The sequence below is a fragment of the Neomonachus schauinslandi genome, chromosome 11, assembly GCF_002201575.2.
Source record: "Neomonachus schauinslandi chromosome 11, ASM220157v2, whole genome shotgun sequence".
Classification (NCBI taxonomy): domain Eukaryota; kingdom Metazoa; phylum Chordata; class Mammalia; order Carnivora; family Phocidae; genus Neomonachus; species Neomonachus schauinslandi.
Genome location: NC_058413.1, coordinates 68,683,246 through 68,701,606, shown reverse-complemented (window position 1 = coordinate 68,701,606; position 18,361 = coordinate 68,683,246). Strand labels below are relative to the sequence as shown.

Below are 18,361 nucleotides of genomic sequence, written 5' to 3'. Positions count from 1 at the left end.
TATTATCATTCAGTTTTATTCAATGACACCATGTCTCTGAGACCCTTGGCAAGGAAGAGCCCCTCAGGAAACCAGTGAGAAATTCACAAGTCTGGGGACAAGTTCCAGACAGTGACTCATTGTCATTTCTACACAAAAACAAGTGTAGACCATCATCTGATTCAGTTAATTTGGAACGTTCTCTCTGCACTCACACAGCTAGGTCAGTTCTTTGAGAAATACCGAAGAAGCTGGAGAGGTTCTTATGCCCTCACAGATACTTTTTTTTTGGAAAATAAAGCTTACAATGTGGTTTGCTTTCTCTTTAATGTCAGTTACTCACACCTCTAGGATTCTCTGTCCACTCAGCCAGTAACACCCCATCCTAGGACAGTTTTCCTACTTTCCTCTTTTCTGTTCGTAAGAAAAACACACAGGCTCTTTTCATCTTGAGTTTAACACTTATCATTCCTGATAATCAGATAAGGGAAAAAGAAAAATAGTAAATCCAATCAAGTCACAAAGTTGCATGATTTCTGACTTCTTGATTTCTTGCTAACCAGGAGTTTCAGCTTTTATTTCTTAAGATGAATTTCCTCAAAAATCCTACTCCGAGGCTGGCATATCCAACCAGAGAAATAAAATTAATAACAAATAAGTTAATTTTGGTAGGATAGCAGGGTGAAAACTGACCACCCAAATATATCAGGTCCTAATCTCAGGAACCTATAAATGTTACTTTATTTAGAAGGGTGGGGGAAAAAGAGTTTTACAGATGTGATTAAGTTAAGGATCTTGACGGGGCACCTGGGTGGCTCAGATTGTTAAGCGTCTGCCTTCAGCTCAGGTCATGATCCCAGGGTCCTGGGATTGAGCCCCACGTCGGGCTCCCTGCTCAGCGGGGAGCCTGCTTCTCCCTCTCCCTCTGCCTCTCCCCTGCTCATGCTCGCTCTCTCTCTGTATCTCTCTGTCTCAAATGAATAAATAAAATCTTTAAAAAAAAAAAAAGTTAAGGATCTTGACATGGGGGGGGCAGACCCTAAATACCATCACAGGTGTTACTTAGAAGAGAGAGGCACAGAGTGAGTGGACATATGCACAGACAGAAGAGGAGAAGTGACCGGGGAGGTAGAGAGTGGAGGTGAAGCAGCCACAAGGCAGGGTGGGCCAGGAGCCACCAGGATGGGGAAGAGGCAAGGAACACGTTCTCCCTGAGAATCTCAGGAGGGAGTGCGGCCCTGTCGACACCTTGATTTTGAACTAATGGTCTGATTTCAGACTTCTGGCTCCCAGAACTGTGGGAAAAGGAATTTCTATTGTTTTAAGCCACCAAATTTGGGACAACCTGTTATTACCGCAGCCCCAGGAAATTAATTTAGGTGCCCACTTGTCTCAACTGCCTATCTTATGATCTGTGGTGTAGGTGATGCCTAGATCAAAGGGTCCTTGACCTCTCTCCTTACTGGCAGTTAATTACCAAGCTGAGCAGAAACTTTTCTTACATTACCAGAAAGTTATACTTGAGAAACTGGAGTTTGAGGGAACACAGAAACAAGGATAATATGCTTAACTAGTACTCACTCTGTAAGTTCCTGGTATATATATTTTTTTAAGATTTTATTTATTTATTTGAGAGAGATGGTGAGAGAGAGCAGGAGCAGGGAGAGGGAGAAGCAGGCTCCCTGTTGAGCAGGGAGCCCAACACCGGCTCCAACCCAGGACCCTGGAATCATGACCTGAGTTGAAGGTAGATGCTTAACTGACTGAGCCACCCAGGGGTCTCATTCTTGGTATGTTTTCATCTTTGTCCTTAGTTCTGGAATAAAAACTAAATAAGACAGGATCCTTGTCCTTGAGGAGGTTGATGGGGGGAATTAGACATACACACATACAATGAAATTAAAAATCTGTGGAAAATGCAGTAATGATCATGTGCACGGAGTATTAGGAACACACTGAAAAGTGCACAGACTACAGGATGCATCTGCATGAGCACGCAGGAGAAGGGAGCTAGAAAAAGTTTCCTGGCAAAGGCATGCCTCTGAACTGACACATAAAGGAGGGAGTAATAAAGCAGGCCAAAGGGGTAAACTTTGATCATTTTTTTCCCCATGGATTTCATACTCTGAAGGAAACTATCTACCTTAGACAGTGTTTATTAAATAACAAATAACAGATCAAAAACATCTCTAACTGCCAAACAGGTTATAATCAGCATAGGGTGGTCACTTCTATTTTCCTATTATTTAAGCCAACAGCAAAGGTATTTGTTGTCATTGATTTTTTTTTCCTGTGAAGTCTTTTCCTGGCAAGAATGTAATTTGTTTCTTTCATTATGATTTTTGGAATGCTGATACAACCACAGAACTCTCTCCTCATTTCTTTCAAGGACAGGCTTTCCTATCTTGGTAAAGACAGTAACTCCTCGCACTAACCCATCTGGCCTAGAGAAAATATTGAAAAGAACCTCATTAATGAGAGTTCCTGCATAACAGGGCAATAGCTCTGTCCCCTGAGGATAGCTTGCAGGATTGTTTCCTTGTAAGGCAAAGTACACAGTCAGATCCTGGGCCCCTTCTACAGAACTCCTACAAGATAATAGGGATCAATGTAATAATCAACATGTGCATAGCATTCTATCATTCTACAGAACACAAAAGTATCTGATTATGGGCTGTTAGAAATGAAAGCAAATCCTGTTTTGCCATCCCAAGCAAGTTTCTCTTCTTTTTTGATTTTTTTAGTCTTTATTGTAATGTTAACATTTTCCAGCTTTATTGAGATCTAATTGACATATAACACTGTGTAAGCTTAAAGTGTTGGTTATGTTGATTTGCTGTTGAATATGTTGATTTGATACTTATCTATTGTGGTATGATTACCATTGTAGCTTAGCTAACACCTCCATCACCTCATATAATTATCCTTTCTTTTCTGTGGTGAGAACATTTAAGATCTACTCTCTTAAACACTTACAAATAGTATATATTATAATATTGTTATTTATAATCATTGTGCTGTATATTTCATCTCCAGAGCTTACTCATCATATAAGTGGAAGTTTGTACCCTTTAACCAACATCTGCCCATTTCCCCCACCTTCTCAGGTGAGTTTAATCTCTTTCAGTTTCAGTTTCTTTTTTTTTTTTTTTTAAAGATTTTATTTATTTGACAGTGAGAGATACAGCGAGAGAGGGAACACAAGCAGGGGGAGTGGGAGAGGGAGAAGCAGGCTTCCCGCTGAGCAGGGAGCCCGATGCGGGGCTGGATCCCAGGACCCCGGGATCATGACCTGAGCCGAAGGCAGACGCTTAACGACTGAGCCACCCAGGTGCCCCTCAGTTTCAGTTTCTTTATCTCTAAAGTAGGGGCACTGACTTCCACTGGGAGAGCTATGAAGTGAATTAAGTGAGATTTTAAGTATGAAGTACCAAGGACAGTGACTGACAAGTAGTAGGTACATGGTAAGAGCTAGATCCATTATTTTTGTCTTTTTTTTCCCTAGAAGTAGCTGAACTTTAAAAAAAAAAAATTGTCTTTGATCATCAATAAGGTGAAAAGACAACCTATGGAATAGGAAAAATATTTGCAAACCATCCATCTGAAAAATATATAAAGAACTCATACAACTCAATAGCAAAAAATATAAAGAACTCATACAACTCAATAGCAAAAAATATAAAGAACTCATACAACTCAATAGCAAAAAATAAAAACCAAACCAAAACAAACAAAAAACCCAAGCAATTAAAAAGTGGGCAAAGGGCTTGAACAGATCTTTCTCCAAAGAAGATCCATGAAAGACCAACATGTATATGAAAAGATGCTCAACATCACTCGTCATTAGGGAAATGCAATTAAAATCACAATGAAATATCATCCCATACCTATTAGAATGGCCATCAATAAAAGACAAGACAAGGCATGGATATGAAGAAAAGGGAATCTTTGTGCACTGTTGGTGGGATTGTAAATTGGTGTAGCAATTATAGAAAAAGTATAGAGGATCCTCAGAAAAATTAAAGCTAGGACTACTATATGATCCAGCAATTCCATTTTTGGAAATATATCCAAAGAAAATGAAAACACTAACTGGAAACAATATCTGCACCCCCATGTTTATAGCAACATTATTTACACTAGCCAAGACATGGAAAGAACCTATGTGTGCACTGATGGAATATTATTCAGCCATAAAGAAACGAAGAAATACTACCATTTGTGACAATGTGGATGGAACTTGAGGTCATTATGCTACATGAAATAAGTCAGACAGAGAAAGACAAATAGTGTATGATCTCACTTATCAGTGGAATACAAAACTCCCACAAAAACAAAAACCAAAAAACCCCCCCCAAAAAACAAAAAAAAACACAACTCATAGAAAAAGAGCTCAGACTTGTGGTTACCAGAGATAGAGGATGGGAGGAGGGGGTATTGAAGGAAGATGGTGAAAGGTACAAACTTCCAGTGATAAGATAAATACTAGAGATATAGTACAACATGATGACCATAGCTAACACTGCTGTATGATATGCAGGAGTTAAGAGAGTAAATCCTAAGAGTTCTCATCCCAAGAATTTTTTTTTTCCTTTTTATTATATCTATATGGGAAGATGGATGTTAGCCAATCCTATTGTGGTAATCATTTCACAATACATATAAACCAAACCATCATATTGTATGCCTTAAACATATACTGTGATGTGTGCCAATAATTTCCTAATAAAACTGGGAAAAAAAAGAACTAGATCAATTAAGTCAAGAAAAAATGTCTTTTGTTTTACTATTTTTCCATTGCTTCATTCCTCTCAAATTTTGGCTAGAACCAAACCATTTTGCTGGACCCTTTTTACCTACCATCTACTGAACTTAGGACTCTCAGACAGTTACTTAGAGGTGTAATGTGAGGAGTACCAGGGTGTCCCAGAATTTGACCTTCCCTAGTGGTGACTCTTCTTGTGTTCCCTGTGTGGTCTTTTTTTGGCTCCTCTAGGTATCACATGGGAATTACAAAGAACAGAGTGCTATTTATAAATAATATGCTTCCTAACCCCAGAAAGATTTAAAGCAGTTTTCAGGATTTGATCATGCATGAAACAGGAAAGTCCTTTATCACAGAGAAATGACAGACTACTAGAAAGTGAACTGCATGAAATGAAACCCACACTTGATATGGATTAATTCAAGTTTCGAACGGAGGGTTGCTGTCATTAATCAGTCCATAAAATTAATTGCTGTAGTAAGAGAAGATTTTTTGATATTTTAGTTTTAATTACATATTATGGCATGTGTTGTAAAGTGGACTGTGTTAAAAACAAAAAAAGCTTGAAAGCCATGAGATTAGGCTACTAGTGGTTTACCTTTTCTGCCACTTGTTAGTTGTTAAAGTTTGGAAAATTCCTGATTTCATAAACTTTTGTTGAACACTTACTTTGCATCAGACATTCTTCTATATGAATGATTTCCCCCCCTCTTTCCTAATACTGATAATTTGCGGTGTAGGATAGGTAGCCTGTGTCAATCCCATACTCTTCTCACCCTTCGCCAGGCCTCTGGTACAAGTTTGAGGGGATTCCTATTACTAAACAGATTTTGATACTAGGTAATAAAACGCACTTTTCCGAACAGTGAATCTGAGCTTCCCTAAAGCCCCCTGAGAATTACGTCAGCTTTAACCATTATACCGCTGGCCTCTTTTTATTCAGAATTTTCTTCAAAGCGCTGCATGAATGTGGGTTGGCGTAGGGGTGCGGGACTGAGAAGAGGGAGCTAGAGGGAAGCTTTAGGTAAGGGGTTGCGAGGAGGCGCTTGTTGGGGGTGGGATGAGTTGCTGAGGATGGGCGGGAGAAGGCGGACGCTCGTACACAAAAGGCTGTTTCCGGCTCAAATTTCCTTACGGAGGCTCTTTGAGTTGAACTTTTTGGGGGGAAAACGACCCGTGCCAAAGAACTAGGTGTGTGCGAGTGTACGAGGGTGCGGCGGGGTTCCCCACTGGGGCATGGGTATCATTCTCCACATCTTTTTCGGTCTCTGCAAGCCGCGCCGGCCGGGCTGAGGCTGCGGGGGACGCCTCCCGGTTCCCAGCCGGGACATCCTGAACGGCAGCAGCCGCAACAACAGGCTCGCCCGCAGACAAAGGGGCGGGCGCGGCGGGGCAGAGGAGCGCGCGCTCCGAGCGCCGGGCCGGGGCGGCCGAGGGCGCCGCACAGACCCCACGCGGGCTGCAGCCGCGGCGCCCGGAAGACCCGGCTAGGGGACGCAGACCCCGCCCGGGCTGGCTCGGCGCCGGCGTCCGGGCTTCCACTCAGTCTTTGACCCTCCGTCCCCCTCCACCCCCCCTTCCCCCTCGCAGGCCGCACAACTGTAACCGCTGCCCCGGCCGCCGCCGCTCCTTCTCAGGCCGGCCGGCGGAGAGCGCAGCGCGGCGGGGCCGGCGGCATGGCTGTGTCCTGGAGGAACTGGCTGGCCAACGAAGGGGTTAAACACCTCTGCCTGGTAGGATGGCGGGCAAGGCTCTCCCTGCGTTTTGTCTCTCGTGCAGCGACTTTGATTCATTCTCTGAGCGTGCGCGGGTGGGGAGCTGGAGACGTTTTGCCTCTAATTCAGATATTCTCAACTAACAAAACTTTCCGCTGTTCATGCCCGGAGATAATAACGACCCCCCCACCCCCCACCCCCGCTCCAAATGCACGGGAACTTTGCTGCACACTGATGGGAGAGCGGATGTGGAGGGGGGGAGAAGAGATCACTTGTAGTGAACACATCTTTTTCTTAACCCTTTAAACATCTTCCCCCCTTTGCTCTTTTCCCAGATTGCTTTTGTTTGGTGTTGCATTTTAACAACATGCAATGCTCGGGACGTGGTGATGTCACTAATTTCTTAGGCTCATTTTGTACTGCAGGGGATGTCTGCCGATCATTTAGGAGACGTCTTTGCAACCCAAATGATTAATCTCAGGTGCAGGGACTGAGTGAGGGCAGATTTGTTTTGCTCTGAGTGGTTTTCAGCTTGATGGTTAATTGAAAATGCTTTCTGCAATTACTAACCCAGCTTCCACAGAAAGTATTGTGGCCAATGAATGTACTTGAGGTTTCCATTCATCAGGTAATGTTTATTTTTAATTTTTGTTTTCTCTCTCTGTATGATTTAGTTTATCTGGCTCTCCCTGAATGTTTTGCTTTTCTGGAAAGCCTTCCTGCTGTATAACCAAGGGCCAGAGTATCACTACCTCCACCAGATGTTAGGGGTAAGTGGGACTTGGGTAACCTGGTAGAATGGGTTTAAGGTAGGCAGGCATTGCTACCAGGCTTGGTCAGTTCTTCCATTTATTAAAGAAACCCTGCGTGTTCACTTCAGAAAGGTTTGTCATTCTCTAAAGTGGTCAGGTTTCCTTGAGGTATCATTTACACTCATGTAGGTTAAAATGACTGGCTCTTTTAAGAACCAAAGATACTATGTACAGTGAAGTGAAAGGAATGAAGCTGCCAGACCAGGCTAGTAGTGCCTGAGTGAAGTTGCTACCTCTTGTAGGCTGCCAAGTGCCTTGAAGGCTCTGCTTCACCAGCAGGACTAACCAATTACAGGCTTTTAGTTTTCACTAATCAAGACTTCAGCCTTGCCCCTAAGCTTATCCAGAGGATTTCTGCACTGTTTCCTTTTACTGCCAGTTCTCACAAAGTATGTGTCTAAGGCGGTTATTCATTTCTAGGCATTTCTTAGCTTCTTACCCTAGGTTGATTATGGTTCCAGTGTTCTGGCCTAATACGAGAATGATATTGTGCAGAACTTTGCTCCGATTTATCTCATGTTGATATTTTTCCTTTTCTCTATTCCATGACATTTCTGATTTCATTCTTTCCATTCCCTTCCTACTTGACTCCTTAACAAAAGACAGAGGCACTGAAGACATCTTACTTTGTATTAGGAGGTAGGGTTTTCTGAGCAACCAGCAAAAAGTATAAAGTGTATTGAAAAATTTTAGGGCATATGAAAAAGATTTTTTCATTCCTTTTCATTGGGGAAGTGAACACATTCTAAGTAGGAGATGCATTGTTTTCTTTTCCATGGTTTAATGATTATTTAAAATTGTGATTAGTTCACATGAATTTTGGGGAACCAACTTTCCATTTCGTACTTTACGTTTACAGATCTTATTTATCTTTAAACCTCAGGTCTGAGGAAAGTAGTGCTTGGCACATGCTAAGACTGCAATAAATTGAGATTGAATTAATTAACTGATGTTTTATTTTATACAATAAAGTACTATTTTTCATTATCTATTGGTCACACAATTGATATTTTTAAAGTTTAACACCTATTTTTTAAAGAACTTATTTTTTTTTTTAGAGCTATTTAAGCTTCACAGTAAAATTGAGAGTAAGGTGCAGAGATTTCCCGTATGCTTCCCTACCCCCACACATGCATAGTCTCCCCCATTATCAACATCCCCTACCAGTATGATACATAAGTTATGATTGATGAACCTACATCGACACATCATCATCACCCAACACCTGCATTTTTAACTAATGGGTTAAGAAAAATAGTCTCAAAGATGAAACTCATTTTATTGCTAACTTTTAAAAAAAATTATTTATTTATTATTTTAGAGAGAGAGAGAGCACACTGGGGAGGGACAGAGGCAGAGTGGGAGGGAGAGAATCTCAAGCAGACTCTGCACTGAGCGCAAGCCTGATGTCCAGCTCGATCCCACAAATGCTGAGATCATGACCTGAGCCAAAATCAAGAGTTGGTGCTCAACCGACTGAGCCACTCAAGTGCTCCTCATTTTATTGGTAACTCTTAAATCTGAACATTTCTTTCTCTTTTTCATCTAACCAACTTTCCATTTGACTATCTATCAAACTGTCATGAAACCCATGCTTTTCAAATGGACACATAGAAAGTGAGCCCTTGCCCCTGCCCTCAAGTTTCTTACAATCTAATGGAAAATTGAACAAGTATATACTTATAATTGAATAAACAAGTTAAGAAAAATTTTCTCTAATAAACGTATGAAGGTCTCTGACCTGTCTTTTTAATTTTTTCCCCTAGAAAGTCCCCCTTAGTTGTGAATTAGTGAACACAAGATTTTTCAGTAGGAGATATCTGACCTATTATGTAACTATATGAATAACTTGGAGAAAATTCAAAAGAGTTATGATGGCAAGTTTTGCCATCAAAAATGGCAAATTTTGATAAAGAGATATTTGTATTAATATACAATCTAAGAATAGGTAACTTGAAGCCACAAATGAACTTTGGATTTCAGCTCTATGGTATAGTATAAGCTAAAATAATAACTTACTTAAAAATTAATTATGTTGGAAACCAGCAAGTTAATTTTTGTGAGCTTGGATGCTGTGTGACAACTTCAAATTTATTTTGGTGACAAGTCAGAGATGATGAAGAGTATACCCATACACACACGTATTACCCAACTAATTAAAACAAATTAAGTATGTTTTGCCTCTCACCATCTCACTCTAGTGCTGTTGTTTGAATAATATGACAGGCTAGTGAGGTTCAATGGTGAGGCCGGCAGACCAGCTGGCACATAGTAAGGGCTCAATAAATACTCATCAGATGAATGAAGGAAAAAAATGACAAAAGGGCTAAATGGAAAACTATGAGTGAAAAGTGCAAGAAACAGAAGAAGAGAGAGGTCATTGTAAATTAGTTTTTATAGAAACCTAAGAATGACCATAGTGAGTTGACCCTTAGGCCATCCTGTCAGAAGTCAACACTGTATGAAAAAAGTCACTGTGGGGAGGAATGGTTTTTCTCCTTGGCATCCTCCTGAAAAATGAAAGATGACTTCCAAACTTCTCACTTTTCAGTAGTTACCTATATGGTGATTTTCTAGGCATTAATTTATCTAAACAATTTTGGAATATTTTCAGTCTATCTTACTCTACTTTTTAGTGAAACAAGAACTCTGTGGTTTTACTATTTGCTTTATGAAGGAGGACTTAATTTTATTTGTCCTAGGCTTATCATTCCTAATCTTTTGATGATTATGGTATTACCTCATAGTGTAAGAATTTGCAGGCATTTTTCAAGTCGCAAAGAAAATAGAGTATAACAAGGGGATATAATTAATTTTAAAATAAATATTGCTGGCTCCCATCTTTTACATGTTTAATACTGCTACTTCATTATTATTAATGCCTTAGATAGAGCATCTTAGAGCCTACCGAACACTCACGAGAACAAGGTCCCACTGTGATGAATTTTAGATAGCCTGAAAAGGACATAATAAATATTCTGATATTACAAGTCTCTCTCTCTCTCTCTCTCTTTAAAGATTTATTTATTTATTTTAGAGAGAGAGAGAGCATGAGAGGGAGGGGTAGGACAGGGAGAGAGAATTTCAAGCAGACTCTGCGTTCAGCCCAGAGCCGTAGGCAGGGCTCAATCTCATGACCCTGTGATCACAACCTGAGCCAAAATCAAGAGTCGGATGCTTAACTGACTGTGCCACCCAGGTGTTCCCATAAGTCTCTTTTGAAGGTGAATTTTAGATTCATAAAAATCATGGTGGTATTCCTGGAAATGAATTTACTACCACTTTAAAACACAAATGGAAGGAGTCCCTCCAGTTGTTGATTATTTTGATAATAACATGGAGTATAAAGGTTGCTGTTATTCATCTTTAAATGTAAGGTAGTAACAAAGTTGCAGGAGTATGAGGGGAAGGAAGGGTCTACAGAATATAGTCCATTTACAAGAACGCATAGATATTGACAAGCGGTTAATTCTTAGTAGTTTGAAATCTCTGTTTTCTACTGAAAACCGACTATGTGTTCAACTGTTTATTCCTGTCATATGCCAGACACTTTACAAATATTTGGTTTAAGCTAGGAAACCATTCTTCCCATTTTATACATGGGAAAAGGTGGGCAGAGGAAGCTGATGACTTGTTCAAAATCAGAGCTAGGATGTGATTGCAGTTCTGTCTGGCCTTTTTGCCTTTCCTCATGCTACACAGATTTTCAGCAAAACACTTCACTGGCCCATCTTTGATAGTTAGGCCACTGGTTACTATTACTCATCATCAGTGCTGCCCAACAGAAATGTAATATGAGTCATGCAATTCAAATTTTTTTTGTAGCACATTAAAAAAGTGAAATGCTAGTGCCATTAAATGTAATAATATATTTTATTTAAAATAGTCTATCTAAAGTATTGGATTGAAGTATTCAACATGTAGCCAATATTTTAAAAAATATCAATGATGTATTCTAGCCTGTTGCCTATTCTTTGAAATATATGGTATGCATTTTATACTTGTGCACATCATAATTCAGTCACCAGATTTTCATCAGAAATACTTGTGTTTAGATTTCATAAAATTTTTACAAATAAAAAAGTGAATTCACATACCCAAGCTGTTGCAAACATATTTAAAATTTTTCTAATAACACAAAGGACTATCAGCTTTAAGTTTAAATTAAAAAAAATAATAAACCTAAAAATTGAGTTTCTTGGTGGGCCTAGGCACATTTCAAATGCTTCATAGCTGTATGCAGTTAATGGCTACCGTTTTGGACAGTGTAAGTGTAGACTGTGGGGGAAGATGTTTCTACTTCCGTGGTCACTTGCACTTATTTTGTTTTACAGCAAGCAGCTGGCCACCAACCTGCCCAATAAAAAGACATCAGGATATGGGTAGTCCTCTTGCTCTCCCTTTCCAAAACAGTTGATATCGGATAAGAAGTCACAGTCTCTAGCTGTTGGTGTGTAATCATAAAAATATCTCTGACTTCGCCCTAATCATCTGAGCTTTTTGGTGGTGGGAACCGTTGAGAATGAAGGTAAAATTATTTCATTCTCAGAACTAGTGGATCCATTTTTTATCTATATTTATTTATATTTATAGGATGTTAGTTGATTGTTCTCAGGCCAGAATTAACGATTAAAAAAACTGCATAAGAATTGACAGAGAAAAGATCTTAACTGATGGAAGATAAAATAATGTTGAGGTTAATGTATCTTAGTAGGAGTTTTCATCAGGACTGTTCTTTCCCAGACTGGTCTGACCCAGACCTGGAGGCAGCCTGGTCACGGTTGGTTTATGCCTGAGTTAATGTGCTAATCAGACTGTGCACTTCCTAGGAGATGTTTAATTATGACATGCTGTGAGTTTTGGAATCTTAAAATTAAGCTAAGAAGAAAAAAAAAAAAAAGTCTTTTGAGGGAAGCCAAAACAAACACACGCGCACATAAACTAACCCAGCAATAACCTCCTCCACCTTCCCATAACAAGCTTTTAAATAAAGGAGTACTTGATTTTTTAAGATAAAATCTATTTTTGATTTATTTGTTTTCAAGGAATGGAAAATGTAGTTGCTTGCACTTTACTAGAAAGTCCCAGTGTGTTGTCACTGACCCTGAGAAACTTAGTTTCTTAGATTTTTTGGAATGTTGGAGCAATTTAACTCAAAATATTATTCATAGAAGCCCTCATATTGAAGTTCATCTATTTTTGAATTATATTTCTGACATTTTAGTAATAAACAGATATAATTTAATTGATAAGAAAATCTTACTTTGAGTAGAGAATGTGTTTTATGGTACCAGATTCAGTGTGTCTTGGTTTTATTATCTTTTCCCCCCAAAACTTACATTTGTATATGGACCGTTCAGTTTCAACCTAGATATTCTCATGGTGTTGTGATGAGAAATTTAACTTTTTTTGCTTTGTCTCACAATTATTATTTTATTTTTTGAAAGGTTTTATTTATTTATTTATTTATTTATTTATTTAATTATTTTTTTAAGATTTTATTTATTTGACAGAGAGAGATACACAGCGAGAGAGAGAACACAAGCAGGGGGAGTGGGAGGGGGAGAAGCAGGCTTCCCGCAGACCAGGGAGCCCGCTGCGGGGCTCGATCCCAGGACTCTGGGATCATGACCTGAGCCGAAGGCAGACGCTTAACGACTGAGCCACCCAGGCGCCACCGAAAGGTTTTATTTTTAAGTAATCTCTACACCCAACGTGGGCCTCGAATTTACAAACCTAAGATAAAGAGTCTCATGTTCTACCGACTGAGCCAGCCAGACGCCCCCTCACAATTATTATTTTAGATCTACTGCACGGTCATGAAGATCTTTTTTTTCTTTTTAAAAAACTTTTATTGAGATACCTATGTTAATTGGAAGAAAGCTGTGAGCGTGGAGATTTTTTCTAGTCTCACAGTGACGATCTTTTTTTGGTTAATCATTATCCTTGAAGTGATTAAGAAACATTAACTAATTTACCCTCGCAAAAGTCCTAGAAGTTATATCATAATTAACAATTTTCAGAGACAGAAATCTGATGTCATGTGAATTTGTTAAGGTCAGAGATTAGAGTGTCTGTACAAATGGACCTAGAATTTTAAGTCACTATTTGTTTCATAGCTGGCCCAGGCAGCTTTACTTCTGCTGAGAAGGAATATGTACCATCTGTTGGTTTCAGAAAAGGCTTGATCATTAATTCTTTTCATTTATTGCATAAAATGTAAAAGTTACCCCTTAGATTTGCCCAGGCATGTGTTGTGGTTTCAATTCAGGGGATATTTTTAACTGAATGGGAGTTTTTTTGTTGTTGTTGTCTTTATTTTTAACATTCTGCTATTTGAAAATACTTTACTTCCTGTTTATTGCCAGGTGAAATGACTTACATTACTTTGACGCAATCGTTATATTCTTAATCCATTTACAGTAGATAAAGACTCAGAATTTTAGACTTGGAAGTAAGCTTTGGCATCTTTACTTAGACTTCTTCCTCATTTTCCCAAACAGAAAAATGAAGTTGAAGTGATTTGCTCACCATCACCCACTGAATGAGTGGCTTGGTTACTATTCTGGTCCATTGATCCTCAGTCCAACAGTCAGTCTGTTATGATGAACAACTCTATGCACATATGCATAAACAAATTAAACCCCACACTGTAGAGACCACTAGCTTTCCATCTTATGTGAAATGATATTTAAAGATGTTTAGCAATTTAAGAAGTTAAGGAAAATTATTGATTTACCCCTAAGATAACATAATTTTCAGCATTACAGTTGTTTTAGATTTGTCTCAAACAAATTATTAAGGAATTATGAGACTTATTTTTATTTAAATTATTTCTGATTCCTTAATATTTGTTGGACTTATAGCACTCAGTGTTTAACCTCCTTATGGTATACAGCTGAAAGCCCACTGTATACTTCTCTTTTATCAATACCAGCCAAAACAGAATAGAATTAGAAGGTGGAATTAATTTCAGAGAATTTCAAATCTACTTCCTTCATTTTGTTATTAATAATATTAATAACATCAATAGTAGGTTACATTCACTGAGGACTGTCTAGGTAGCAGGCATTAGTCTAAGAGCTTTGTGTGGATTAATTTATTTAACCTTCCCATCCATCCTGTGGAGTAGATTTTTTTTTAAGATTTTTATTTATTTATTTGAGAGAGAGAACATGAGTGATGGGGGGGAGGGGGCAGAGGGAGAAGCAGACTCCCTGCTGAGCAGGGAGCCCAACTTGACTTGGGACTCGATCCCAGGACCCTGAGATCATGACCCAAGCTGAAGGCAGATGCTTAACTGACTGAGCCACCCAGGTGCCGCTGGAGTAGATATTTTTAATTTGTCAGCCGAGCAATTGAATTAGGGATGTTCTGTAACTTGCTAGTGAGTGACAGAGGCAGGACTCCAGCCCAAATATCCTGGTTCCAGAACTTGTGTTATTGACCATTATGCTCTTCTGCCTCTATGTGACATTATATATAGTAGGCTGAACTATATGGAATTGCCATTTTGATAAAAAATCAAATATCAACCATTTCATATAGTTCAATCTGATAATAACTTATCATTTACTAATCACATACTATGTGCCAGATATAATTAGTTCTTTGCTCTTTCTGTTTATAATCTCACTTACTCCTTATATTTAAATTATCCCTATAAGTAACAAGCCTGGAAAATAGGAAGTATCACTTTTTAGGGGATTGAGAAACTGAGATTCTGAGTGGTTAGGTAACTTTCCCTAAGTCACACAGCTAACACCTGGAGAAGCCCTATTTGAACCCACATTTGTCTCATACTGAAGACCATGTTCTCAATCACTGTGCTCTACCAGGGAGGTTCTGAGACAGATGGGGTTAGAAGCTGGAATTTTTTACACTTGCCTGAGGTTCTTATATGTCCTACCACTGGCTCTGCATCAGACTGTCTATATGTATGTTTGTGTGTTTTTTTATCAAAAAGTACTTGATCAGAAATGAAGGTAAGAATATTGTTTATGGATTATTCTTAGACCTGAGGCAGATATGAACACCTCATCCTAACTGGCGTCTCCTGCATTAGTTTGCTCAGGCTTCCATAACAAAGTACCACAGACTGGGTGGTCTAACCAACAGAAATGTGTTTCCTCACAATTCTGGAGGTCATATGCTTTCTGCCTTCTCTGGGGAACACCCAGCCCGAGGGAGAGGAGCCTGTAGAATCGCTGAATGTTATAGGGACCTTACGGGTTGATCTAGTTCATTTAGCTCATTTGATAGATGAACTTAGTGGAGTTAAATGTCTTCTTTATCAACTCAGTTTTTTAATCCTAGTCAAGTTTTCTAGTTCATCGTGCTAAGCAATGTGGTGATCCTAAAATTGATTTTAAAAGTGCCTAGGTCATTCTGGGGAGGAAAATCAAATAAGCAATCAAACAACAATCAAACGAAGATCATGGACCTTGGAGCTGTATGGATATGAGTTTGAATCCTAGCTCAGGCATTTATGTCCCTTTATGATTTTGGTAAATTCCTTCTCTGAGTATAAGTTTAACTCATCTGTGAAATTGGGTTGAAGTCTTTCCCTTAGTTTAGTTGTGAAGATTACATGAGAACATGTGGGTGAAATGCTTAGCACTTGGTGCATAGGTACTCAGCAAATGATAGTTATTACTGTAATTAAGTAGTATTATTTAGCATTAATAGTATTAGTAGCACCGAGTAGTAATATTATAAATTATTTATGTTTATAAATAAAAATAAGGAAAGGAATTCAGAACTATGTAAAGATGAAGGGAACTTGCCGAGCATTTAGCAGATGGCATTAGGACAGGGAGACCTATCCTTTCCTTTGGTTGACCTCTGGCTCCCTCTTTGATCCTTCTGGACAAAGCAAATATCTGTTGCTATTTGTAATTGACACAAAATTTGTAGCACCTTGGTTAGATGGCTGTGTGGAATTTCAGCTTGAAGTAGAATTTATTTCATTCAAAAAGCACTTGCTAATTTTCACTGAAACTTGGAGTCTTCAACAGGTAAACAAGGGAAATAATTCCTATCTCACCAGGATATTGTGAACCTTAAAAGAAAATTAAAAGAGGGCACATATTGAATGGAGCACCGGGTGTTATACGCAAACAATGAATCATGGGACACTACATCAAAAACTAATGATGTATGGTGATTAACATAACATAATAAAATTAAAAAAAGAAAATTAAAAGAAATAGTAATAACAAGAGCCAACATTCATTGAAATGTTCTCATGGGCAGACATTGTATTATGTTCTTTTTTTTTTTTTAAGATTTTATTTGAAAGAGAGAGAGAGAGGCTGCGTGTAAGAGAGAGAGCAAGTGCGTGCACACAAGCGGGGGGGAGGGGCAGAGAGAGAGGGAGAAGCAGGCTCCCCACTGAGCAAGGAGCCCAGGACCCTGGGATCATGACCTTGAGCCGAAGGCAGACACTTAAGTGACTGAGCCACCCAGACGTCTTGAGTTACATTCTTTATACATTCTGTGTCGGAGTCTTAACTAGTCCACAAGGTAGGTTCTATTACATAAGGGGAAACTAACAGAAATTATAAATAAATCGCTCATGGAATAAAATACTGAGCATAAAGCCCATTACATAACAGGTGTTCCCCCCAAAGCCAAATTTCCTCTTTCCTTCCCTCTTCTCTCCTTCATAGCCACAGATGACAATTCACCTAACTGAAACATGACGAAACTGCTCTACTTATCTCAGGGTGTTGTGTTGAGGATCAGATGATGTGAAGGACAGGAAAGTACTTTGAAGAATTGAAAAACATCATGGATGTGAAAAATGGTTACCATCTACTGTTGCTGCATCCTGTCATTCCTCCCAGCTTTTAAGGCTCCAGCCACAGCACCATGACAGAGCTCCTCCAGGGAGGAGTCACAGGGAAAGGAATGAGGGAAAAGTGGCAGATGCCCTTTAACATCCAGGATGCATTACATTTACAGTATTGACTCTTGAAATGGGATCTTGAAGGTCTGTGACATGTTGTAATTAATAATTGGGCTAAGGCACAAACTAAGACAGACCTTAGTATAAGAGCAGATGACTTAGGTGGGGAGTGGGTCTCACTTTTTAGTATCCACATTTTAATGCAACTTTGTGATGTGATAGTAATCAAATAGTGTGGTAAAAAGTCATGTGAAAATTAGTTTCTTTAGTGCTTTGGCAGTGGGACTAAAGAAAAAGTAGATTTAGGAGATGGACTTTGCATGATCAATAGGATGTTTACATATTTAGAAATTGAAAACTTGAATTTGACAATGACTTCATTTGATAAATGAATCAAATACAAGTTCTATGGGGAACGTGGTTTAAATTGCATGATTTAATGGTTTTCATGAATTTGGAAATTGTTAAAGGTCTTCAGACACATCCAAGGATATCAGAGGTCTTAAATAGTTTAAGGCAAGAAGACATGAGTGATGTTCACAAAGTAAAAGCATTTTATACATCTGAATTTTTTTTTAAAAAGTGGGCACTTCAATAATAAGATAAATCTAAGAAATGATTTATGGTGAATGCCTTTTTGACTATATTCCTTTCTCCTGTGATAAGATTATCGAATAGCTGATTTCAAAGTGCTAGTAATTTTGTTTCATGTGATCTTAGAAAGCTCAGGTGCATTGGAAGGATACAAAGGGGTAGTGATCCAAACAAATTTCTTCTTTCCCCATGCTATACTTTTGATTCTCTTTGCTAATTCCTCCCCACCCCCAATTCTCTCTCTTATGGGCCTTCTAATTATCTGCATAACTCGCTGTCACCCTACCTTGAGTGAGAACATTGATTTCCATGCTGGTGAGGGTGTCCCAAGAGAGTTGTGGTACAAGAAAAGAACCACCTCTTGTGAATATGCTGAAATAGGTGATAAGAGTGCTTTCACCTCTCACTGATTTCCCTTGGCCAAATTGCTTTTGAGAAGTTACTTTGGGCCTTTGAGCTTTGTGAATTCTCCTCAGTTTGAAAAGCATGGACCCAAAAGCTCATTTGTAAAGTGCTTTAGGTGATGCAAACAAAGGTAAAAAATATGTCCCCCCCTCCCTCACTCCAGCTAGCTCAGAATATCTAA

The 18,361-nt window shown here is 39.0% G+C and overlaps 1 protein-coding gene across 2 annotated transcripts in view; it reads left to right on the top strand.

Moving 5' to 3' along the window:
- Positions 1–6,420: 6,420 nt before the first annotated feature.
- Positions 6,421–18,361, top strand: part of NOX4 (NADPH oxidase 4) — a 177,356-nt gene continuing 165,415 nt past the window's right edge. For both annotated transcript variants that reach the window (XM_021679096.1, XM_021679095.1), the window contains exons 1-2: positions 6,421–6,477; positions 7,134–7,229. In XM_021679096.1, the coding sequence (XP_021534771.1) occupies positions 6,421–6,477; positions 7,134–7,229 (153 nt within the window). The remainder of the gene's footprint in view (positions 6,478–7,133; positions 7,230–18,361) is intronic.